The 26,135-nt window shown below is 43.9% G+C and overlaps 1 protein-coding gene across 8 annotated transcripts in view; it reads right to left on the bottom strand.

The window, feature by feature from the left end:
• Positions 1–26,135, bottom strand: part of Col4a4 (collagen type IV alpha 4 chain) — a 125,188-nt gene that overhangs the window by 82,327 nt on the left and 16,726 nt on the right. For all 8 annotated transcript variants that reach the window (XM_070015744.1, XM_070015718.1, XM_070015711.1 and 5 more), the window contains 7 exons: positions 24,078–24,120; positions 20,690–20,767; positions 7,841–7,975; positions 6,630–6,674; positions 5,845–5,961; positions 3,345–3,413; positions 409–444 (listed from right to left, as the gene is read on the bottom strand). In XM_070015744.1, coding sequence (XP_069871845.1) covers positions 409–444; positions 3,345–3,413; positions 5,845–5,961; positions 6,630–6,674; positions 7,841–7,975; positions 20,690–20,767; positions 24,078–24,120 — 523 coding nt within the window. The remainder of the gene's footprint in view (positions 1–408; positions 445–3,344; positions 3,414–5,844; positions 5,962–6,629; positions 6,675–7,840; positions 7,976–20,689; positions 20,768–24,077; positions 24,121–26,135) is intronic.

The raw sequence follows: 26,135 nt of genomic DNA, 5'->3' as shown, positions 1-26,135 counted from the left end.
TCTCTCTCTCTCTCTCTCTCTCTCTCTCTCTCTCTCTCTCTCTCTCTCTCTCTCTCTTCTCACACACACACACACACATACATACATACACACACATACACACACACACACACACACACACACATACACACACACGATAAAGGAGAAGGTAAGGTGTAGCTAACTGAAAAACTAAATTTGGAAGCTTGCTTTGGTGCACGTAAGCTGTGTTATCTCACACCGATTCCATTCTCTGTTCTCACTGTCTTGAAATTCTCAATAACGTTTGGAAAGGGGAACTACACTTTTGTTTTCTATTAGGTAGACCTCACAAATTATGCGGCCAGTTCTGCTGGGTTTAAAATCTACTGTACACATTGGACTGTTAGAATAGGAAATTGCAGCACGTGATGTGCTGGGGAGACTTACTGGTAAGCCAGGAGGTCCTGGGTCCCCGGGGTCTCCCTGCAATGATAACAGTACATTGTTTGACAAGAGCATAACAGTTCTTTTAAACGATGGATCATGTGAACAATTTTTTAAAAAAAATATGCACAGAAATTATCTGGATTCTTCTAATGGTGTTCAATTTTTCCGGCGATGAGAATACACTGGGTAATACACTGCATCGATAGGCCTCCAATCCTCCTTCTCATCAATGGGAACCACAATGGGATGGTTGGAAGTCATGACCACTTAGAACAGAGGTGAGAGTTGTTTTGTCAGTTTAAATTATTCGAAATTCTCCACCTAAAGATGGAGTTTCCTCACAAGCCTACCTGGCCCCTTCGGACCAGCCTACAATGATGTAAAGGAATGTGTGGCGAGAGTTCCTCACATCACATCAGTTCCTCCTCACATCAGATGCTGTCCGCATCTGATGCTCGTGACTCAGCCCAGGCTCAGCTGCTTTAACAGGGGAACCCATGCATCTTCTCTCGGGTACAGGTGCTCTCTAATGTGAATTAGCTATAAAAGTCTAGTTTTTGAACACTTTTGAGTTTATAGTGATTTCTGTGGCATTCAGGTCATTTACAATGTTGTTCAACCAAGACCACCATCCATCTACACAATGTCTTCATCTCTCCAGTGAAAACTCTATGGAAATACAGTTGATTCAAGGAAGACCTCAAATAGTGTGATTCCTTAGAAAGGAAAAATCAAAGTGAAGCAAAACAAATCATTAGGAAGTGGTTATTTGAAAGGGGTGGGAGTGCCAGTGGCTCATGCCTGTAATCCTAGGAGGCTGAGATCTGAGGATTGAGGTTCAAAGCCAGCCAGGGCGGGAAAGTCCGAGAGACTCTTATCTCCAATAAACCACCAGAAAACTGGAAGTGGCACTGTGGCTCAAGTGGTAGAGCGCTCGCCTTGAGCTGAGGAGCTGAGGGACAGCGCCCAGGCCCAGAGTTCAAGCCCCATGATCAACAAGAAAGAAACCAAGAAAGGAAGGAAAGAAGGAAGGAAGGAAGGAAGGAAGGAAGGAAGGAAGGAAGGAAGGAAGGAAGGAAGGAGTGGGGTAGGCTCAACAGGAAAGGGGGTAGATAAGTAAAGAGGACTTGAGGGAGGAAAATGAAGACAAGAATCCAATGTATACCCTACACAATTAAGAAGAGCGAGGGAAGGGGTGGGAGGGGAGAAATGGGCGAGAATGTTGAAAGGGGTGACATTGATCAAGATATGTTGTATTCATACATTGCTTTGTTAAATGGCAACTCCTTTGTACAACTACTTTAAAATAATAGTAAATAATAATGATAAATAAAATACTCTATTAATCCCCAATGCCAAGTCACTCTGGGCATCATTCTACTGTCTGTGTCTGAAGCTGAATATTCTAGGAAATTTAGGCCGTGGAATCTGGTATGGCCAATCTTATTAAAGATCTTCTGTTTAGGCTTGAGATAAGGAAGTCTCTAGACTTCTCTCCCCTTCTGTTTCACTTCTTTTTGGTTGTCTCTTCTACGGCTATCTTTCTTGTTTTCTATTGTTTACTATCTATCTCACTTGTTCGTCGTTTTGTGACTGGACATGATGGCATCCGGTTTCATACACATTGTTGCATATATCAGAATTTCTGTCTTTTTTAAAGGCTGAATAATATTCATTTATATAGCTAGACCTACATTTGATTCTTGTGCTCATCTATCCATCTTCTGACAAACCATGAGGCAACGTCTATCTTTTGGCTACTGTGCACATGCATTGTGCCTCTGCTTTCAACTGTTTTAGTGACATGCCCAGAAGTGAAGTTCCTGAATTATACAGTAATCTTACATTTAATATTTTGAAGAATTGCCACATTTTTTTCTATAGTAGCTGTACTATTTTACATTCTCATCTAAAATGACACATTATTGCTGACATTGTTTTGTTTTTTGCTTTTCGTAATAGCTACCTAAATGAATGTGAAGTATGTGAAGACTCTTAAAAATAATATCGTATAATTCTTTATGAAGGATACTGTATAATTCTTGTAAGCAAGAGAAGTCTTTCCAATATGTGATATTGGTTCCTAGAATACCCCTGTGGGATGCTGAGTTTACTAAAATATTGTTGCAGTTGTAGTAAAAGCTGTAGTTCTTGCTGTTGGCTGTGTGTAGATGGACAGCTGCATCATCTTCCAACGGGACAGAACTCAGGCTCTCAGAGAAACAATCTATAACTCATTTTATTCCTAAGAGAAAAAGAGCATCTGGAAAATGGACTGTTTCTCTTTGCTTTTCCAGTCATCGCTCTTGTACCTGGTTGAAACATGAAGCGGCCCCTCGAAACCTTATTTCTGAATATTCCTGTATGTCTTCCCCTGCTTAAAGCACACAAGCATTCCTTTGGGAGAGTGCTAAAAAGTTTCTAGAGTGTTCAAATTCCATAGTGGTAGCTGTCATTGTACTAGATGGCACCATGCAAATGTTAGCAATCAGTAGCCAACACCAAGGGGTCGTTCTTCCCTAGGGAATATTTGTTAATAACTGGTGACATTATCGGTGCGGGGGGGGGGGGGGGAGGGGGGAGGGGGGGAGGAAAGCATTGCCAGTGAGGGGGGCGGGGCAAGGCTGCAAGGCCTGACATTCTGTAATGCTCAGGATTTGCACCAAAATACTGGTAGTGACCAGCTTGGGAAACCTTGAAATCAAAGTGTGCTTGCAACTCTGAATGGCTGGTGGCGCTGTGTTGCTGTAGTCATAGTGACAGAAGTGAGTGTCTTCACACAAGAAGTAGATACCCATCTTGGAGCGTCCAGGCAATAACAAAATTCATTCTGACTGACACTGAGCAGGAAACCCCTATCAGTATACTTCCTGCATGGTTTACCACTTTGAGGGGAAGAAAATTCACCTAATACTCACAATTGATGTACTACTTACCTGAGTACCTTTAATGGCACCAGCAATGAACACTGAATTTCCTTTTTCACCACGTTCTCCAGGAAAGCCCTGAGAATAAAACATTTATGTAAGTGGAGAAAGTGCATTATTATGGCAGGATTTTTTTCATATGAAATATTAGTGAACAATAAAACTAACATTGCAACCATTATTCTGGTAGAGTTTTTATCTTCCTAAAGTTCTCATATACATTTCCTCCATATTTAATTGCCTCTGTTTAGGAATTCCCAAGGCAGAGTATCCACTAATATATAGATATTCATGAATTTTTCAGCAGAAACATTGGATTTTTTTCTTACAATATAATGCTTAGGCATTATTCTTTAAAAATGCCCAATTTTATTATTTTAATTCATGCTCTAGAAATAGTATAAAGAAAAGCATATGTCCATTTCAGTATTTACATTCCAAACAGAGCATGCACATCCTTTGTAAAAGTAACTTTAAAAATATGATATGTTCCTTTTAGGAGGTTTTTGTATATAGGTGCTGGTTGGTTATCTTTAAAAAGTGAATGAAATAGCTCAATGTACTCTTCCAAGGCTTTGTGTCTCATCTTAATCTCCTACTGAATATCTTAATGTATCTTAACTTGGTTGCCACCTAAACCTTCTATCTTCTCCATATGTCAAGCTTCTATGAAGGACACAAATTTCAAAGTAGCTCTTCACACAGGGTGCCTGACTCTTAGGAAATTACACCAACAGCTTAGTTGAGTCAAATCAGCCTCTGCAGGTAGTGCTAACTTCCTGTGGTTCCCATCTGCATAAATTTCAGTTCCACAGTTAAATAATACCAGTCCTCCACCAACATGACTTGAATTTCAATCCTGATTGCAACTGAAATTAGTCGAGTCATGACATAAAATGCCAACTCCACTGTTAGCTCATTGGTCCCCAAATTGCTATATAACTAACAGAGGCCAATCATGAGTCTTGAATGATTCGGTGGAGAAGGTGGGCATCCTCACATTACACAAAAAGTGTCAGATAACTCAGGGGACCATTGTGCACACCAGTACTGCTGTCTACAAGCCACCAGTGGGAATTCCTGCTTTCATGAACTGCTGATTCAGCAGAATTAGGTTCCATCCAACTTGAAGAGTTTCAGACACATGCATTCAACAGACTGCACTGGGACTATGCAATGCTTGAGTTTGAGAGCCTCGGGTGGTTAAAAAAAATCTTTTAGAAATGGAAGATGATTGTGGCTCCTGTGTCGTAATGAAAATAAGGCAGGGGAGGGAGTGGGGGGTGGGGGGGAGGGGGGAGTCTGTAAAAGCTTTTTGAGTTCTATATCCAGATAAGTTCCTCATAGGTCTGAAACACAAAGAAGACTCGTGAAGAAGAACTGGATGACTCTGATTGAAGAATGAAATCTGAAGAACAATATTTAATGAGAGAAGGGAAAGGGCTGAAAACTAGCCACAGAAAATCTGTTTTGAAGAGACAAATGATCTCTGCTCTTTAAGTGATAAAAAGAGAAAGAAAACAAACACACAAAAAATTAGAGGACACATGAAGTATAGAAAAAGAAGGGCATATAAGGAAGTACCCTTGCTGAAGTTAAGCCCAATTTTTTAAAAGAAAACAAACAATGAAGAATAGTAAATTTATCGTCAAGTGTCAACAGTGTCCACTGTTAAGAATGGACATCCATTCCGAATCCTTCTCTAATTTATCTTCTTTAATTACACGAGGCCACAGAGATCGAAAAACAAAAACAGAACCTTGACGGTGTGATGGTGCGTGCCTGCCATCACAGCCACCAGGAGGCTGAGGAGGAAGAGTATGCGAGCAAAGCCAGGGTGGGCTTCACGGTGAGACCACGTTGTGAAATAAGAGGAGGAGGAAGAGGCTTCAGTAGGTGGGTGGAAGGGAAGTTCCACCTAAGAGACACGGAGGACAGAAATGGCAGAGAGACCCAGTGTATGGTCATCCTGCTGCCACTTCCACATAGGAAACTGCCGGCTGGTGTCCTGATATGGGGTACGAGGCAGTCATTACAGGAGCACCTGCTGAATCTGTGTGCCCCCCCCTGCTGGGCCCCAAGTCTCACTCCTACAGCCATTACAACAAAGGCAAACTCCTCTATTAAATACCTTTCTGCTTGGCTTTCTAGGGGCGCTCAGACATGTCTGCAGTGAACCCTCATACGTTTTGCTACCTGGCCCCTCTGCTCCTTTTCCTTACTATCCATTCTCTGTACAGAGACAGCTTAAAGAAGCAGCCATAGGATTCTTTCTTCCTTGAAAGCATCAGTGTCTTTGCAAGAAGCAACAAAGAAAATCCAATCTCTTGTGCAGTCTACAAAGCCTTACATGTTCAATCCTGCCTGCTGTCTAACCACCTCCTCCAGCCGCACTCCCTGAGTTCACAGATCTCCAGGTACTCTTGCATTAACTCTGCTTTTAACCATGCCAGCCTTTTCCTACTATAGTCCTTCTCACACCCGATGAGCTGCCCTGTGGGTGTCTTACAGGGGGGCCTCCAGGGCCTGGTACTCCCCTTTCTCCTGGGAATCCAGGATCACCTCTTGATCCATTGTAGCCATTCAAGCCAGGTTTTCCTCTCGATCCAGGAGGCCCTGGATGACCCTACAGAAAACAAAAGTGAAGCTTTTTTATTTATTTACGTATTCACTTGTTTATTTATGCAGGAAAATCCCTAACACCAAGGTTACATGCTATGGGTCCCAAATTCTGGCCACGGTAACTCACACGTTAACTTGTTTAAGTTCATGCAATTTCCTTCCCTGTCTAAAAGTGCCATGTGTCATAGGAAACCCAAAAGTACAGATCTTGTCCTGCATCCAAATTTGAATTAATTTACTTTGGATTATTCTGAGAGATTTGAGAGGCAATTTTCTTCAAAGCCTTCCATTCCCTTGTCTTCCCTTCCCCCACAAAAATAAATCTACTCCTCTCACTTAATTTTTGTATTAAAAGTGAAAGTCTCTACTCAACTAGCAATTTTAGAAAATAAGTTTCATTAAGACCATATTTTATTTCCAGAAGACTGTGTTTGATATGACAATAAATCTAATTCTGATTTTGGAGTTTTTTTCCCCCTAATCTGTTTGAAACCCTTGCTGACTGAGCAAAATGCAAAGACCCTTTCATGTGTTATGTGTTCCATGTACTTCTCATATGCAAACATGGAAAAAATTTAAGTTTGCCTAATATGTATACTTTTTGACTATGTGGTTTTATGGGTTCTAACATGTATTCCCCCTTCTTCAAAAATAAAAAAGAAGAATACGTACAGGTATTCCGCCCAAACCTGGAAACCCAGGAATGCCAGTTGGACCCTAGAATTACAACATATAAAACAAAAGCATAAACATTACTAAATTATTAGACTAGCAAGCTGATTTACTTGAAAATTGGGACTCATTTGAAACCTCTTACTGGTCATGATCATTTGGTTTTCCCATTGATGAGTTAATATGCTGTCATTTGAGAAACGACTCCTTGTACTTTCCAGTGTGCATTTGATTTAAGTCAGCAATTCAGCTTTTCAAAGCAATAGCCTAGTAAACATGACCAACAGTATCTTATAGGACTGTTTGTACACTAACACTGCCAAATTTGGGGCACAATCTCAAATTATCAGCAGGAAACGAGTTCTAGCTTTGCAGCGGTATACTATGCAGATTTACAGGGATAAATCCAACCCAAGAAGTTAATGAAGAATGATCTTTAAATCATAGTGCTGGGGCTGGGAAGGTGGCTCAGTGGTAGAGTGCTTTCCCTGCATGCATGAGGCCCTGGTTTGATTTCTCAGCACCACATAAGTAGAAAAAGCCCGAAGTGGCATTGTAGCTCAAGTGGTAGAGCACTAGCCTTGAGCTGAAGAGCTGAGGGACAGCGCCCAGGCCCTGAGTTCAGACCCACGACTGACATCATCGTCATCCATCATCATCCATCATCCATCATCATCATCATCATCATCATCATCATCATCATCATCATCAAAATCATAGTGCTGAGTAATAAAAAAAAAAAAACAAGACAGTGTGATAACATGTGAGAAAGTATTAAGCTTTTTCTGTTTTGTTCTGTTGTGCTGGTCCTGGGGTTTGAACTCAGGGCCTGGGCACTGTCCCCAAGTTTTCATTCTCCAGCTAGTACCCTACCACTTGAGCCACAGTTCCACTAAAGGTTATTTTGGTAGTTTATTGGAGTTAAGAGATCACGGACTTTCCTGCCCATTAGGTCCTCCAATCTCAGCCTCCTGAGTAGCTAAGATTACAGGCTTGAGCCACCGGCTTCCTGAAGGTTTTGGTTTTTAAGCCTCTAAACAATGCACCTGCTCAGTGGCACACACTTGGGGATTTAAACACATGGAGAAGGTCCAGAAGGACACCATTCTCTATACAGGGGCTAGGATGGGAGAGTTGTTACTGCAGAGGAGTTTGGATTTCATTGAACAACAGGCACCGAGTGCCTTGAAGAGGCTGCAGAAGCTGCTCACCTTGTCTCCTTTCTCCCCCACGGCTCCGGGAGGGCCGGCGTCACCCCTTAGACCTTTCTCTCCTGGAATCCCTGGGGGTCCTGGGGGTCCCAGGGGCCCTATGGGACCCTGAGGTCCCAGTGGTCCTGGTTGGCCCTGAAAGGAAGGACGTAAGAGTTAATGGATCACGGCACCTAAGGACAAGAGTTGACACTTCTTATGACAAACAGTATGGTGACCACCTACCAAGCATTATTCATCCTACGAGGATGTAGAGGTGAAGAGTAGAGGATCAGAAAGGCTAAGAAATGTCTCCAAGGACACACACACAGGGAACTGTGGGCATGGCTGTCCATTATGGGGGCTGTCTGCAGAGCTTTAGTGTTCCGGTCGCTCGACTTCCTCCTTGTGAGTAGTGCAGTGCTGGTATTATGCACGTGAATCGCCATGCACTCTGACAGTCTCGCTACAGCAGCTCATTATAAACCTTCCATCTCTCTACCCAAGTGGGGGCTTTTTGGTTTGCTTTTGTTTGTGTTGGTACTGAAACCAAGGTATTTTCTTTTTAATTTATTCTTGTGAGTACTGATTCAACAGGCATAAATTCCAAAGGCTTAAAATGTTAGCTAAGTCTTTTTTGTGGATGGTACTCAGGTCTGAGCTCAAGGCTTCATGCTTGCTTGGCTGACACTATACCACTTGAGCCATACTTCCAACCTAGATTCTTGCTGGTTTATTTTGGAGCCTGGAAAGTACTTCTTCCCTGGCTGGCTTTGAACTTCAATTCTCTAGATCTCAGCCTCTTGAAAGTTAGGATTACACACATATGTCACCAGCACCCAGTCTTAAATAGATCTTAACCATATAAGTAATAAAATATAAAAGATAACTGTGAGTATGAACAATCTGGGGAGCTTATAAGGGAAGGCAAATTAATTTACAATGAACTGAAAGCACAACCTCAAAGTGAGAATAATAATGACTTAATTAACATACATTTCAAAGTGCCCTCCTTTTATTTTTCCTTGATATAAGAATGAGAAAAGAACAGCTTTTGATATTAAGTTGAGAAGTTATATTTACATGTAGCATGCAATTTGCATATAAAGTCTCCAAATTATCCTACGGAGCATAGTACTTTACAATTATATGTTATTTTGATACATAACAAAATGCATACTCAACCAAATGGAGGTAACTGAGAAAGCAATCTTTACCCAAGTTTCATTTGAAATGTGCAGTCCCTAATTCAGTGAGCCAGTGGAATTTGCAGAGACCCAAAGAGTAGGAATGAATGTTACTACAGCCATAGAAACATGACATTTCCATTCAATGCACTAGAGAAACGTGTCGAGATTGGCCCATAAACCAAAAAGATTAGAAAATGTCTGTGTGCCTGTGAAGGGCCCTGGTCTTCCTCCCTCCTCCCCTCTCCCTTCCCCACAACATGCAACTCTCACTTGGGGCCATTTGTTTTGCAGCATTTGCACACACTTATGCATGCCTGCCCATGGATGATGGCTCTTGGTGCTCTAGTGGGAAGATTTCCCCTCTCTACTTACTGCCCTGACCCTAGATGCCTCTCAGAGATGCCAAGATAATAACCCCTCTGCTCTGTCACCAGAATCCTTTCTTTATCTGTGTGTCCCTCTCCTCTTCTCCTCCACTACAGCATAAAGCTCTCAGAGCAGGCAGAGCACAGGTACCCCAGGGACATGATAGTAAGAAAGGCAGATGTACTAGTCAGATTTGTGTTGCTGTAATGAAGTCACTGAGGGAGAGTACTTTATAAAGAAAACAGGTTTCTTTCCATTTACAGTTCTGGAAGTTCAAAGGCTAAACAGCATGGGACAGTACAATCGGATACAGGCTATCATCCTAGTAGGAGTGTTGATGGCTGTGTGTGTGGTCTCTATCTCTTTTTATATAATGACAAGAGGACTCAATCAGGGAGACTGTACCCTAATCTAAGACCTAACCTAATCTAAGCCTTCCCAGAGCTCTACCTCTGAGCATACCAGCAGATTTAAGTTCCCACTCTTTTAATAACACTAACATGTGACTCTAAGGATTCCATTTCAGCCAAGGAAGGAGTATATTCACAGCACAATAGCTGAGAACAATAAATGCTTACGAGAAGCAGACGTGGATTCCAGCCATGGCCCCACAGAAAAATGTGTGTGAATACCACTTCCTTTGTGTGTGAACCAGAATGCCCAGACCACGGCTCCCACAGGGTGATGGCTGCCACCCCATGGCAGTGGGCCACGCCCCTCGCCCCCGGTGGGCGTGTCAGGACTCGGGCTTCTGTTGTGGAGCTATAATAACGAAGTAATCATGACTTCACTTGACCCTTACTAAGTGACGAGCAAACCTTATGCTGCACGTAGGAAACCAACAGAAAACACAATGCTTGCTTTTTTTTTTCTCTAAGGCTGTGAAGACTTCATGGTCATATATTTAGTGATTTTTTTTAAAAAGTTATTATTAAATAATTTTGTTACATAATAAATGTTTGAAGGAGATGCATGAAATCTTGAAGACTAAATCTGCCTTCAAGTGACAACAATCTCGCAAATGCAAGTCTTGGAAATAGTAGTTTGCTAGATCACCCAATTCCAGAAAACAATGTATTCATAGCAATGTAGAGGACAATTCCATTAGTAGTAAATTGGTTCATATGTAAGGGGGTGGAGGAATCAATAAAAAGAATCATGGCAGACCCATATATAACAGAGCCGTAAAGGCGTGTGCAGGACTAGAAAATCATTCCAAGCAGGAATTTTACATTTTTGGGGGGGAGGGCTGGTCCTGGGGCTGGAACTCAGGGTCTGAGTGTTGCCCTGAGCTTCTTTTGCTCAAGGCTAATGTTGTACCACTTGGCCCACAGCTCTACTTCTGGCTTATTGGTGGTGGTTAATTGTAGATATGAATCTCAAGGACTTTCCTACTAACACTGGCTTTGAACCACTATCCTCAGATCTCAGCCTCCTGAGTAGCTAGGATTACAGGTATGAACCACAGGTACCCTTCTCACTTAAAAAAAAAAAATTAAGGGGCTGGGAAGGTGGCTCCGTGGTAAAGTGCTTGCCTTGCATGCATGAGGCCCTGGGTTCGATTCCTCAGTCCCACATAAGCAGAAAAAGCCAGAAGTGGCATTGTGACTCAAGTGGTAGAGCACTAGCCTTGAGCTGAAGAGCTGCGGGACAGTGACCAGGCCCAGAGTTCAGGCCCCATGACCAACCAAAAAAATTTTTTAATATTTTATTTAAAAACTATTTTGTTGATTTACTCTTAATCCTCACCCTCAAGCCACTAACAATAATATTCAATAAAACCCAGTGCAAACCCAGCACATGCTATAAAAACAAGTGATTTTTCATAGCAAATAGACAAGCTGCCTAATGGAATGGCTGACTTTGGGATATATGATCCTTGGTTTCTTTTCTTTTTCTTCTTCTCTCCCTCCTTCCTTCCCTTTCCCTTCCCCCCTCTTTCTTTTTTCTGTATGTGTATGTGTCAGCATGTGGCTGGATCTCAGCATCTTATACTCCCTTGGGTTTCTTGCTCAAGGCTGGTGTTCTAGCACTTGAGACTTGCTTCCACTCTGGCATTTTGCTGGTTAATTGAGGATGAAATCTCACAAACTTTTCTGCCCAGGCTGGCTTTGAACTGCAGTTCAAGTTTAGCCTCCTGAGTAGCTAGGATTATCACAGGCACAAACCATTAACACCTCCTTTTTCCCTGTTTTCCTCTTTCCCTCCGTCGTTTCTTTCCTTCTTCATCCCTCCTTTGTTCCTTCCTCCCCTCTCTCCCTCCCGTCCTCCTTTTGCTTTCTTCTGCTTCCTCTTAACTCTCCTCCTTTCCTCTATTCTTCTTTACTCTTTCCCTCCCTCCCTTCCCTCCCTCCCTTCCCTCCCTCCCTCCCTCCCTCCTGCCTTCCTTCCTTCCTTCCTTCCTTCCTTCCTTCCTTCCTTCCTTCCTTGCCACTGTGAGTACAGCTGCCTCTGTTGTGACTTTCTGTGTCTCTCTCTGCTCAGAGGCCCAGCTGACTCCATGCCATTAGCCAGTTAGTGGTGATCCTCCAGCAGTCCTGGATCGGGGCCAGCTGTACAAATAAAGCCTGAAGAGCTCAGCGCTGACACTGCACCCCACCCCTCTCTGCCCCCCAGGCCAGGATGCACCTTTGGGATTTTCGTCCCTGGTTCATTAGCTAAGTCAGGACTATGTCTAGTGCAGGGCTAGGATTACACACTCTTCCACTTCAGTCCTACCCCAGTTCTCCTTGCTTTTGTATTTTTCAAATAGCTTTACCTTAGGCTGATCTTTAACCCAAATCGTCCTACTTCCACCTCCTGAGTAGCTGAGATTACAGGCATGAGCTCCCACGCTCAGCTTGGTTTTTTTTGTTGTTGTTGAGATAGGATCTCAAACTGCGCACCATCACCCCCCACCACCCGGCTGCCTCTTACTGTGTCCCGTCTCCACCTCACCTCAGGAGCAGCTGAGACTCCAGGCATGTTCCACCATGCCCCACCCCTTATCTTATTTTTAAACATTAGAAACAGACCTGTAGGCCTTCTATGTTCCTTTATAAAAATTTCCTTAGGATACCTTGGATTATTATCATACACACAGTGTGTGTGTGTGTGTGTAAATATATACCACTTGACCTGTAAAAAAAAAATTTTCCTTAGGAAACAATATTATTCAACTGATGACCGATATCTAATTTTGTGGCCCTCAAATGGAATTTTCTAGTTGCTCCCAGAGTTGTTTTGATCCACCATTTCTCCCTCATCCTCTGAATCTCTCTTACCCCCAAATGACAAGTAAATGTCCTGTGTCTGGCTCCTCTTCATCACCCCCTGGAGTGCCTGGCTCTCTGTCAGGATTCCTCCCATCTGCCTCTGCTCCCTTAACCCCGATCTTCTGCCCCATGGCTGTCTAGAATCTTCCCTCTCCCTTCCATCAACCATGTTGACAGGACTGTCACCTATCCAGCACCCCGGCCAACCCAGTGCCCATGGCCCCAGCCCTACTGTTTGCTGGAAGGGATTAAGTCCTTCTCCACCTGGAACTCAAATCCTATCTCTTCTCCCCCCAAATGCACAGTAATACTGACACCCGCCCTGAGCACTCACTCCATCCAGGTACTGGCCCTTGTATTCTTTATGGGATCTTTACAGCCTTGGGAAGCCGAGAGGTATCCTGTCCGCTTCTTGGTCCCCGAGGGTGGAAGCTGAGCCTCAGAGAGCCGAGGTGAGTTACTTGGCGCCACACAGCAGCTGACTGACACCTAAGGAAGCAGATCTTCTGACCTCCAGAGTCGGCCTCTCTCTGTACCTCAAACTTTACCATTGCCCCAAACTTCCATGTCTACTCAAGAATAACACCTGCATAGCCTTGTCATTTCACTGTTTTCTCTTTGCTGTTTGGTATATGTTACTTAGACAGCTTTTTTTGGGGGGGGCAGTCCTGGGGCTTAAACTCAGGCCTGGGCACTGTCCCTGAGATGCTTTTGCTCAAGGTTAGCACTCTACCACGTGAGCCACAGTGCCGCTTCTGGCCTTTTCTGTGTATGTGGTACTGAGGAATGGAACCCAGGGCTTCATGCATGCTAGGCAAGCACTCTACCACTGAGCCACATTCCCAGCCTGGTGCACACTACTTAATATCTCGTTAGATAATATCTTCTAGAAAGCTTTATGAGGCCAGAGGCCCCATTTGTATTTTATTTCCCCTCCAGTATCTTGGCCACTTGAACACTAATCTCTAAATATACTTTCATCTTGCTTAATTAATACTCTTATAATTAATTAAGTGTATGGAGAAACATTACTTTAATGCACCTCTCCTTTTTAAACTACTATTGTCCCCCCCTTTTTGGGGGGGGAATGTTGAAGTGTAATTTGGTAAGCGAGACAATAGGTGTCACTAAAATACCATTTAAATCCTCAAGCAGGCCTCAGTGGGCTGCACAATTTTTTTTTTAATGGGAGGGGATGATAGTGGAGTTTGAACTCCGTTCTCCATCTTTCTAATTAGGCGTTCTCACCTCTGAGACACACATCCACTTCAGCCTGCCTAAGTATTTCTAACAATGCTTCCGAGTGTTAGGAAAAGATGCCCGGATATTTGAAAGAGTTATAGAAACAAATAATGAAAAGACGTTGCACTAAGAGCAGACAATCCTACAAGACTGGCAGTGCCAGCACTTTGTTTTTGGATGGCTAACCTTTAGCATTCGCTGGAGAACACATTTCTCCTGTCTAAGCCAAGGCTACTGGAATGGGTGTCACACTTCCTCCAGCTGTGGCTAGAGGATTTCTAATGCTATCAGATCCAAGTTTAAGGGTTGGCCCCTGCTGCCTGTCCCTGCCATTCTCCCACCCCTCATCTGCATATCCCCAGGAAAATCACCACATTGCCTATCCAGGGAGTAGCAAAGAACCTTGGCCTCTTCTGATGCACTCCCAAAGTACTCTGAAAAGTATTCACTGAGTACTTGTAAATAGTGGCTGGAAAGTGAACTTTAAAAGCCTCTCTCCCACGGCTCTGAGCTCGCAGTCTCATCCCATGCTTATTTTCTGAATAAATGGAGAGGTATTACGATTAAGATGGTATAACAGAGAAGAAACAACAGCTGCCCATCTCCCTATGGGTTTCTTGGCATTTGAAAGTCCAACTTTCTTTTTTTTGTGGACCAGTTTTAAAGGGCCTGGGCACTGTCCCTGAACCATTTTACTCAAGGCTAGTGTTCTACCACTTGAACCACAGCCCCACTTCCAGCCTTTTGGTGGTTAATTGGAGATAAGAATATCACTGACTTTCCTGCCCAGGTTGACTTGGATGCTTAATCCTGAGATCTCAGCCTCCCAAGTAACTAGGACTATAGGCGTAAGCCACCAGTGCCCAGCTCTTTCCCCCTTTAACATCCCAATAATCCAGTGTGCTCACTAAGTTCAGCCAATGGAACCCTTGTCCTGGGCGTCCTCTGACTTTCCTGCAATTTTCCATGAAACTGTGCCTTATTTGAAACGCGCTTCATTACTAGCTCTTGTTTCTCTGAGAGCGAGGCTGCCTCAAAGGTGGCTCTGGCTTTGCTCCCTGGAGCTCAGTGCAGCCCATTTGCTGAGCTCTGCTCCCAGCCAGACCTGGCCTCATGCTGCTCCCCAAGTGGAGACGCAGCACATCATTGACAGGTGAAGGAAATGCCTGACCCGGGAAGGGTCACTTCCTTATGCCTTCCCTTTCCTGGAGACATCCTAAACCCTGCCTAGAAAACAACAACAGAAAAAGTTTCATGAACAACTACCTAGGAAATTCTACCACTGTCAATCTCATCCTTTCACTTGCATCCATTTGTTCAACAATCACCTTCACTGCTCCTAACAGGAAGCCTTTGGGCGAGCGGAGCCAGTATCATAACCAGGAGTCAGCAGGAGATGCGTGTTAACAGTACAGACCAGAAGTAAGAAAAGTCCCTTTGCCTTGACAGGACAAGTGCATTTCTCTTCCCGCATGATTCTCCACACCTAGGGGCCCTCCCAGCCTCTCCCTCCTGCAGGGGAGAATTACCCAGTGATTACAAAAAAGGTGAGCCTGAGAGTTAATAGGGAATAGGTTATGGCAGAAAGAATGAAGACACACACACACACACACACACACACACACATACACACACACACACAAACACACACACACACACACACACACACACACACACACACAAAATCATGACAGATCATCTGGTTGTCACCGGATTTTTAAAAAACTTGAATTAGCATAAATTAATTATACAAGAGAGCCTCATTGTGATATATATGTGTTTATTTACTTAGATCAAGGCCAACCCATCTGCATTAATCCTTCTGAACCCCTTCCCGCCTGTCCCCCTCCTTTTGGATTGATTTTGGTGGGTTTCTTTATGTGCTTCCTTCAAAATTGATTCATATGAACTATAGGATGTAAAAAAAAATCATTGCTCTGAACCATTTAGTCACTGAAATTACAGAGTGTCCCAAAACACAGCTCTGGGTGTGCGAGAAGGGGTCTGAGGGTTGCAACTCTGGGTATGAATGATGGTAAAACATCAAAACACGAGGAAAAACACTACTAAAAATTAAACTTCCTCATGTAAATTCCATCTATCAAGGCATGTGCTCTGAACCGTGGGAAGGATGCGTGGATGACATTTTGTACGAGACCTACTTCAGTGAGAGATGATTCCCAAAAGGGAAGTCACTAATACTTGATTTGGGATTTCAGGCCAATACATCTAAGGCAGTGTTTTTAGACTTGAGCCATTTGATCTCCTGTGTGAAAAATCACCACAGCATCAGATTGATAACTCTGCAGTTTCTAGGCTCTCTTGAATGAATGATGAAATATGCACATAGTTTTTATTTTCCTAGAATAAACTAGAAGAGGTAATATAATAGAATGACCTCAGTTCCTAAAGCAGGGAACCAAAGACAAGATAACTTATATTTTAAGTGTCCACTGTGAGTCATGGGGTAGGGTACACTTTTTGTTTTAGTGACTCATGTTTACTTCTTTATTCTTTCCTATGTTTCCAAAAACTCCTGCCACAGAGACTTTTTTTTTGCTTCAATACCAAGGTTTGAACTCAGTGCTTCACACTTGCTAGGTTGGCACTCTACCACTTGAGCCACATCTCCAGCTTGGCATTTTGCTGGTTGTCTTTGGAGTTGGAGTTTCAAAGACTTTTCTACCTGGGTTGGTCTGGAGCCATGATCCTGTGGCTCTCAGCCTCCTGAGCAGATATTTGAATAGTCACCAATTCCTGGCTATCAATCCATATTGCTTCTAATCAAAATTCAATGGTTTGTTTCTTATCCAAGGGAAATACTGCCTTAGCTGCGGTAGGTTTCGAACTTCTTTGTCTACACACAAGTGAGCGTGTGAGGGCAAACTGTTTGTAATATTTCATGAGTGCTTCAGAGAGCACATGCTAGCAACCTAATCAAGAAGGCCAGATGGCAATGCTTAATCCCAGCCTGACCTACAGATAAGTAGAGAGGTACAGAAGCAGAGGACTGGCTGGGCGCTGGCTAGGGAGAGGCAGAGAGGCTGAGATTCACAGGAAGGCCAGCGGAGTGGCTTCAACCCTGACCTCCTATAAGAAGGATGGGCAGGAAGGACAGCAGAAGACAGGAAGTGGGAGGAAGCATTCAGGAAAAGGTGGAGAAGAGACAAAGGAACAGTGAGGCCGACCACAGGCCTAGCAGGAGCTCTGCTGTGGCTAGACTGCATTCTGGGCGTCTAAGGAATCATCCCACGGTTCTCTGCCCTTGGTGTGCCCTGCAAAGGACTCCTGGGATTCAGCATCTTCCCGTTATAATCATCCCTTGGGAGCCGGTGCTGTGTGTCTAGAGGCTGGTGAGCTGCTGACCACGGAGTGACCATTTCTCAAACCGGGTCCCAAGGATGGCCAGCCACGTCCCCAAGTTCCAGCTGGGAAGTGCTGCCCACTCAGCCTTGCCCAGGGAGAACCCAGACCTCAAGAAGCACACGGGTTCCTGGCTTGGGGTACAACCTGCCCCACCCCACCAAGAATGCCACCCAGGAGCCAGGATGTACAGCCCCCGCCACGCCACGCCTGCACTGGCTGGCCATCAAGGAAACTAAAGCTGGGTCCTGTGGACCTGCCCATCCGAGTTCACCAAGCGACACTAAGCCCAGGTGTTGGAACCTTCACGTCATTGCCTTTCCATGCCCTGGGAGCAAGAAATAGAGGTGAGGCCAGACACCTGGCTTGGCCAGGCCTTCGCAAGTCATTAGAGAAGCTGTGTCTTCTATCTTCAGCCGGAAGGAATCCTAACACCTGGCCTTGGGAGCTGTCTGAGGCCAGCACGGGCCTTCTTCATACCTAGGCTTCCCTCTGGGTTAGAAATGGCTGGATCTCTGGTGGAATGGCCACCGGGGGAGTCAGGCATTGTAGGGTGCTAGGCAACACCCCAAACCTCCAGCCACCAGTCAGCCACAGCAGCAGGAGAGCTTCAGGTCCCAGCTGTGATGACTTGGGGATGTTTCAGGACATCTGTCCCCTGGGAGGCCGGGAAGCAAAATGACTCCCACCGGAAGAGCACTGAATTACAGAGAACACAACTGTAAGGACACAACTAAGGACACAGGGGGAACCATTAGAACAACCTCAGCTTTGTTTAAGGGAGACGATATACTGAGCTTCTGTTTTGTGGATCCTCTTCCTTCCAGCACAGGGCAAATCAGAGCCAATTTTTTCCCTTGGGCCTCAAGCCCAAAGGTCTTACCACTGAGGTGCACAGGTGGTGTGTTTTGCTTTGTTTTGTTTATTCCCTTCTTGGCATATGCAGAATGTTGGTGTGTTTGCATTCATAACCTCATGCAAAATCCAGGGCTGTTTTTGTTTTGTTTGTGTCAACCATTTGTGAAGGTGCCTGAAGAGCTAGGGAATTTCCTGGCATCTTGGTGTCTGGTATCCTAACTTAACTTGAAGGTTTGATTGTTGAATTTTCCTAAGCTCAAGGTCAAAATTAGGATGCCTCAAATTTTGGTTGTATTGCTGGGGGGTGGGGGGAAAGCAGTTTAAATACAAAAGAATGTGTTGCAATGTATAAGAAAGAAAGGAAGAAAGAAAGAACAAGAGAAAGAATGAGAGAAAGAATGAAGATAGGAAGGAAGGAAGGAAGAAAGGAAGGAAAGGAAGGAAAGAAAGGAAAGAAAGAAGGAAGGAAGGAAAAGAAAGAAAGAAAGAAAGAGAGGAAAGAAAGAGAAAGAAAGAAAGTGAGAGAGAGAGAGGGAGGGAGGGAGAAAGGAAGGGAGGGAGGGAGGGAGGAAGAAAGGAAGGAAAGAAAGGAGGAGGGAGGAAGGAAGGAAGGAAGGAAAGAAGGAAGGATGGGAGGAACGGAGGGGTTAGCTGCTGGGGAAGGTGGTTGATACCTTCTAGATACTTGGGAGGCAGAGGTAGGAAGATCATAGTCAGAGAGTAGAGCTGAATAAAAAGCATGAGACTATCTGTAAAATAACTAAAGCAAAAAGGGACTGGGAACCTGACTTAACTAGTCTAGCACCTGCTTAGTAAATGCAAGAACCTGACTTCAAACCCCAGTACCTTCAAAATAATAACCGGAATACTAATGCCATCCCTTCTGTGTGGTGGCAGAGCAAGGTGAGAAGAAACGCCAGACTCCATTCTCAGGAAAGCAATGTGTTGCAGCAGTAATGCCTGATCCCTGTTGAGCTGTGCTGTTTTGAGAACAAGGCTCACCCTGTGGGTGGATATGGATGCTGTTCTGGAATGAACTGCAATTCCAAGAGTCACATGTGGAAATCCCAGTTCCCAGTAGATGCCATTCAGATGGGAGCTGGCAGCTCACACCTGTAATCTGTGCTACTCAGGAGGCTGAGATCCTAGGATCATGGTTTGAAACCAGCCCAGGCCAAAAAGTCTGAGAGAATCTTATCTCAAATTAAGCATAAAAGCTAGATGTGCAACTATGGCTCAAGTGGTAGAGCACCAGCCTGAGCCAGAAAGCCAACTTGAGAGCACAAGACCCTGAGCTCAAGCCCCAGTACTGGAACAGCAACAATAAAAAGGCCCCAGTCCACAGTATTTTACTTCCAAAGTCTGAATGGGTGACGATGCATTCCAAGGCCCTTAAGTTGTCCAAAGCTCCTGAAATGCATCCCTTTCTTGTAAGACTGTGCAAGTAGTTTGGAACAGAGTTGAGTTGACACATAATCGAATATATTTAAGGAAGTACAGAGTGATATTCCAATGCACTTACACATGACAGTAATTTTAATCAGAGAAATGTTAGTTCAAATACTTCAGCACAGATGAACTGGTGGGCAGCGGGTGGCTGTGTGAGAACGCAGGAGAGCCGTGCGTGAAGGCTCAGGAGACCCGAGAGGCAGCCACTGAGAGGATCTCCCTGTTTCACAGAATAGATAGCAGCCTGGTGATCCTGAGCACAGTTCTGGTTGGACTTGAGCTAGATACTAACCTGCTCTGTGCCTCCCTGTGGGCAGTCAGTGAGCCTTAGCCTTGAAAGCACATAGTGTATGGGAAATTCTGACCATACAATAATCATAGCCATTATGAGGTGGTATTCTATGGTGCCATCTACCTAAAACCCTTCTGGCCAAGGGTCTAGAAGCATTATTTCAAACAAGGTTTACACGAGCTTTGGTTCATCCTTTATCCTAGCTACTTGGAAGGCAGAGAGATGAGGAAGATCACAATCTGTGACCAATCTAGGCAAAAAAAAAAACCAGTTAACAAAACCCCATCTCAATAAGTATGTATGGCAACACACACCTGTGATCCCAGCTACTTACAAAGCCATAGGTAGGAGGATCGCGGTCCTGGCTTACCCTGGATCAAAGCATGAGACCCTATCTGACTCAAAAAAGTGCTGAGGGTGTGGCACAAGTGGTAGAGTGCCTGCCTAGCAAACGTAAGGCCCTGAGTTCAAACTCCAGCCCTCACAGACACCCAGACACACACATACCAACACTGTTATACAACCCAAATGTCAGCAAGACAACCTAGTGCGCATGAGGCAACCTCAGGACCCCTGCTTCATTGAGCGATTCCTATAACTAGCATCCTGGGAAATCTGCTGCACAGACTGCATTCTGAATGTGACACCCAGTTTATGGGGATTGTGACCATTTGTCAGATTGTGAAGAACTCTGACTGGAAATGACATTACCAACTACTGGCATGTGCTGTGGAGCTGAGACACATGTTAAATATTCGCCGTGGTTCAAAATCCAGCTAAGCTGTCCCTGTTAAATATTCACAATGGTTCAAAATCCAGGTAAACTTTCCAGGGATTTTTTTTTAATGCCACTTACCCGAGATCCCTTCTCAGGAAAACACAAGCAAACTGAGCAATCTCTTCCTCCACAAGGACCGACATATTTCTTACCAGTCTGAAAAGTAAAGCAGTTTGTTAAATATACCAGCCCATGCATCATTTAGATTAGCAACCAAGATATAAATTAGAATTAGCATTGGAGTTGTCTCGTTTATGGGAATTTCATAGAACCCTACTGCTTTTGGATCAATGAGAAACAAAGACACACACACACACACACACACACACACACACACACACACACACACACACACAAAACACTAGAGTAAGAGAATGCTATCTTGGACTCAAACTCATGATCCTTCTACCTCATTTTCCTGAGTGTTAGGGTCATAAATGTGCACTACCACAATTGGCTGCAAAGACTAACATTGATAGATGAAAACACAAAACATCAGCCAGGGGTGAGTGGCTCACACCTATAATCCTAAGTACTCAGGAGGCTGAGATCTGAGGACCATGGTTTGAAGGCAGCCTGGACAGATTCTTATTTCCAGTCAGCCACCAAAAAATCAGAAGTGGAGTTGTAGCTTCAGGTAGTAGAGCACTGGCCTGGAGCCAAAAGCTCAGTGACAGCGCTCAGGCCCTGAGTGTACATGTACACACATGCACACAGACACACACACAGACACACACACAGACACACACACACACACACACACACACACACACACACACACACACACACACTGCGATGAAGCACTTACACAGTGGCATAAGGAGGCCAGATTACAAGAGAAAGGAGCTCCCAACAATAAGGAAAATCTTGGGGGAACTATCACTGGAGAAAAAAAAAACTTCCTTCAGAAGCCACTTTGGCCAGAAATGTCTATAGTTTCTGTCCATTTGGACTTAATTTACTAGATGGGAAGAGTCCTAGACAGTCACCCCAACCTTAGGCCAACCATTCATGCCCACTGAATCTTGTATAAAGGACACACTTGATATTGCTTCCAAATCTCCTTGCTCTGCCTCTCACGTCAGCTAGGATTTGTGTCCTCCATTGCATTTTCCTGAGGGCAATTCCCCACCCTTTTTGTGCTCAGGGTTAAAATAGTTCTTCCTATAATTTCCCAACACTCCAAGACGTTCTTATATTTTCCTTCCCCTCCCTCCAAAAAAGCTGGGCCTGGCATTGAGCTCCATCATCACAGCTGAACAGAAAGGAGAGTCAACATGCAGCCCAGAATGGACAGAAAGCAAGACCCAACTGGGAAAAAAACCAAACACAATAGAAAAACAAAACCAAAAAGGGCTGGCAACATGGCTTAAGTGGTAGAGCACTTTAAAGGGCACAGCCCTGAGTTCCAACTCCAGCACTCCCTCCCAAAATGCATTTGGAGTTTCAGAAATATATGATTCTTGAGTTCTGACTGCTAGTGCTATCTAGGAATACATGAGTTCTTAATCTGGATAAAGAAAAAAATATTACTACTCAGGCCCAGATTGGGACAGGACACAAAAACTGAAGTCAGCCAGCTCAAGCACTTGGGTTCATTCAAGGTTGGGGTTGAGTTAATGTGTTCACTGAAATATCAAAATAAGCAGAAAAAGAAACAGGAGTCTGTTGATTAGATGGCTTGATAAAAAAAGACAGGTTATTTATTTATTTTTTCTTATTTTTGCCAAGCATTGCAGAGATATTTGTAGTAGGATTCTATGTCAGGAAGGATTATTTACAAATAGACTCAATAAACACCCCAGCAAGTATTTATGGGGTGTTTAATTTAAAGGTGTGTTTCAAATAATAAAAACATTTTAAGAGACAGGTGAATTCACCAAACAGCCCCACAACATACACACAAACATACCCACACAAAACACAATTCACATCTACACAAACTATACCACCACAGAGATGCATACACAAAACATACCACCCACATCACATATACACACAACACACTAAATGCATACATCATACACATCATACACCACACACATCCCCACCATACTACATGCACAAAACATATATATACACTACACACACATACATACCCTACTATAATCATATATCACGTATCAATGTAATACCACACACACACACACACACACACACACTCCACAGGAGCAAACTGGAGATCCAATGTCTACATGCACATACTTCTGGTGATTTGGGAGCTGTTTCTTTATTCCCCCATGTATTCCTCAGTACTGCATCATTTTCACATAAGCATCTACCTCAGAATCATTCTAAAGTAACTTTAAGAGCTTCCTTGTACAGCAAGTGCTGAAACTTGCTGACCACTCACGTTGATCAACATTCAAGTCACTTCCTACTTTAGGAACTGAATATGACCTGTATGCATTCACCTTTGTGCATGTCAGAATAAATATATATGAGACATTACAAAAAGACACATTCCTGTAGAGGTAAGAGCACTCGCAATCTGATGGATGATGTTGACTTGCCTTCCTCAGATACTGCACCCATGTGTGTTTTATCTTCCTTTCCTATCCAGTTATTAAAGACCCAGTCTTGGCATGGTGTTTCTAGACTATTCCACAGGCTTGGGGTGGAGGGGTGTCCAGGACAGAACATTCCTGATTCAGGAATTACATTCATTTCCAGGAACAAGGGGGGCAAAGGCAGTGACATTCAAAATTCAGTGACTTTTATAGTAGAAAACAAAAGAATATAATATAAAAGTAAGCTTAGAAAATGAGAAGCAGGTGAGGTGAGTAGAAGAAAATGGAGGTATGTACATTCTGGTTGGTTTCCACTGGAGATTTTAGCAAGACCAGAGTTGAATGAAGGAATCACAGAGTCTTGAGTCAGTTAAAGGATGAATCATTGGCAGAGACAAGAACCCAGGGCCCCACACATGTGTTTGTTTTCAACTTATAGGAAAAAAGTTTCAGTTTCTATTTTCATTTGCTTTTTTAAAAAGACCTAGGATTACTTGAGCCCCTGAGTCCCACGCCAGATGAATCCTCTTCAGCCTGAGTTACAGGCTGCCCTGAACAAGGGTTCCCAGAAACTTCCCTGGCCATTTCGAATAACATAAAATGCTTTCCCGAGGAAGCAGGAGAAATGGGGCCTATTACAAGATGTTCTGGGTTTATCTCTCTCCAGAACTGAAATATTTGACTTAGTATTCTATCTCGTGATTTCATCTTGAGATGGCCAAGCTGCCTCTTGTTTAGCTCAAAAGGAAAAAAAAAAGGTTTTAAAAGATTGCATCAGTTATAAAATAAATTGGTCACTGTGACTAAAGAAATCTTAGAATTTGTCTAGTCCAAATCCCCAATTAACAGCTGAGGAAACTGTGGTTGCAGAAGCCGACTTCTTCACACATGACAAAACCCATACATCCAATAGAGTGAATTCTCAGTAAGTAACCAGGGTGAATTCCTGTACTCACCCCGCACGTGTGTTGCACCAAAAACAGAATAAGTACAAGTGACCTAGAGAAAAAGCAAAATCCACATTAATTGACACTGTTTATTTTCATGTGAGACAAGCTTGCCAAAAATAAAAGTAAAATAAATAAAAAGATAAAGGAATTAATTCCAGAAAGCTTCTTCTCCTTGCGGATAGGTTTCTACCACAGGCTGGTCGTTCATCTGTGCCAAGACCAGACAGAGGTTTGCCCTCCCTCTGGCTGCCTTCCTTTCCTCTCCTCGTCTTAACCAATCAAGAAAGAGAGATTGCATGCCTGCCATTGTGCTGGAATCCTCTGAAGATAGGGTGGGGATGGCCAGGGAGCAACCAGAGGGGAGAGAAAAGATGGAACTGTGCTCAGGGACATGGCTGAGACAAGGCTATCCTAGAGGTCACCAAATGGGAGCCACTGCAAGGGGCAGGGGGAGGGAGTTGTGACAGGAAACCTAGCTGGACTAGAAGAATGGCAAAAGCAAAATGATTTGGGGCTCATTAGGGAAGAGTTAAGCAGTCCAGCGCTTTGTATGTGACAGACAGAAATCTAACTGAATAACATCACTATTAGACATTTTAACAAAGGAGGAATACATTTTTTGGGGGGTCCGGTCGTGGGGCCTGAACTCTGGGCCTGGGTGCTCTCCCTCAGCTCTTCAGCTCAAGGCTAGCGCTCTACCACTTGAGCCACAGCGCCACTTCCGGCTTTTTTCTTTTTGCTTATGTGGTGCTAAGGAATTGAACCCAGGGCCTCAGGCATGCAAGGCAAGCGCTCTACCACTGAGCCACCTTCCCAGCCCCAGGAATACACTTTTTTTAAAAGGAGGGGGCCACCAAATATTCACGAATGTTTGCTGGCACTTATCAAAAGCCCCTCAATGTTTCAACCTTCAGTTTGATCGTCTCACTTGTCCTTGAACAGTTGTGGTGGGCTGGATTTCCCATCTACCCCCTGGCTGGTAGAATTGGGTTCTATATGGGTTCTGCAGACAGTCTTTTCTCCACCAGAGCCCACTTTCTCTCATGATCTTTAAGTAGTTGTACAAGGCAACACTGCACTTTATAAGCACAATGCAATTCGACCAGAGCCATCCCTCCCATTGTTCTCTCCCATCCCTCCCATCCCTACCCATTTCTTCAGGTTACCCGTGGAATCCCCATTCTATGTGAGCCTCCCTTCCCTGCCTTCTAGGTCTTCCTGCTGATCAGCTAACATCTGGCTAGGAAGACAGGCCAGTAGAGAGACAGGTCTGGCCGGGCTTTTCTGCCTTCTACCTAAGTCTTCATGTACCCAGCGTACTACTGGAATTAATGATTACAATCAAGGCAACATTTTTAACATAGTCACTAAGTAAATGAAGAGCAAGAATGGAGGTGTTAGATACAGGGGGGAAAATGATTTTAAATCAAGTTGACAATGAATTAACAATTTCTGTTGTGAAGTAAGTTCTTACTACCTTGGGCATTTGTAAGTAGTATTTATTGTATCCTATGGCCCCAGAGTGATTTGACTTCTGTGCATTATGAATCTATTATTGCCACCTCACTCTATCTTGGCTCGTTGATGGAATTTTCTACTTAATTAAATAGTTAAAATCATAATTTTACAAACCATCCAAAGTGGAGTGTTTCTCCCATATATTCTCTACAAAAAGAAGACTTGACTGTACTTCTGAGATGGGAATGCACTTCCCTCCCCATTCCCCCCCCACCACACCTTCTTTGCTTCACTGTCCACAAATGGATATTCATTGTCTTCAGAACTCTTCATGTGCTTGTTAGTGGCCTTGGCTCCCCACACCTTTTCAGTCTCATCTAACAGTCTCAACTCAGCTACCATTATTCATCGCCATCAGCACACCAGCTCAGAGCATCTGACACGGATCTCACTGGTGAAAGGCAGTGTCACAAAGGCCGGGTTCCTGAACACAGGGAGAATTCGATTCCTTGCTTTCCCCAGGTTCTAGAAACCACCTGTGGCCTATTCTGTCTTCAGATTTCAAATTACTACCTGAGTTATATTCAGCTGGAAATGGCTGGTTGA

This window comes from Dipodomys merriami, unplaced genomic scaffold (genome assembly GCF_024711535.1).
Source record: "Dipodomys merriami isolate MVZ:Mamm:240054 unplaced genomic scaffold, mDipMer1.0.p SCAF_1, whole genome shotgun sequence".
In the NCBI taxonomy this organism is placed as follows: Eukaryota; Metazoa; Chordata; class Mammalia; order Rodentia; family Heteromyidae; genus Dipodomys; species Dipodomys merriami.
This window is presented reverse-complemented; position numbering and strand designations above follow the sequence as displayed.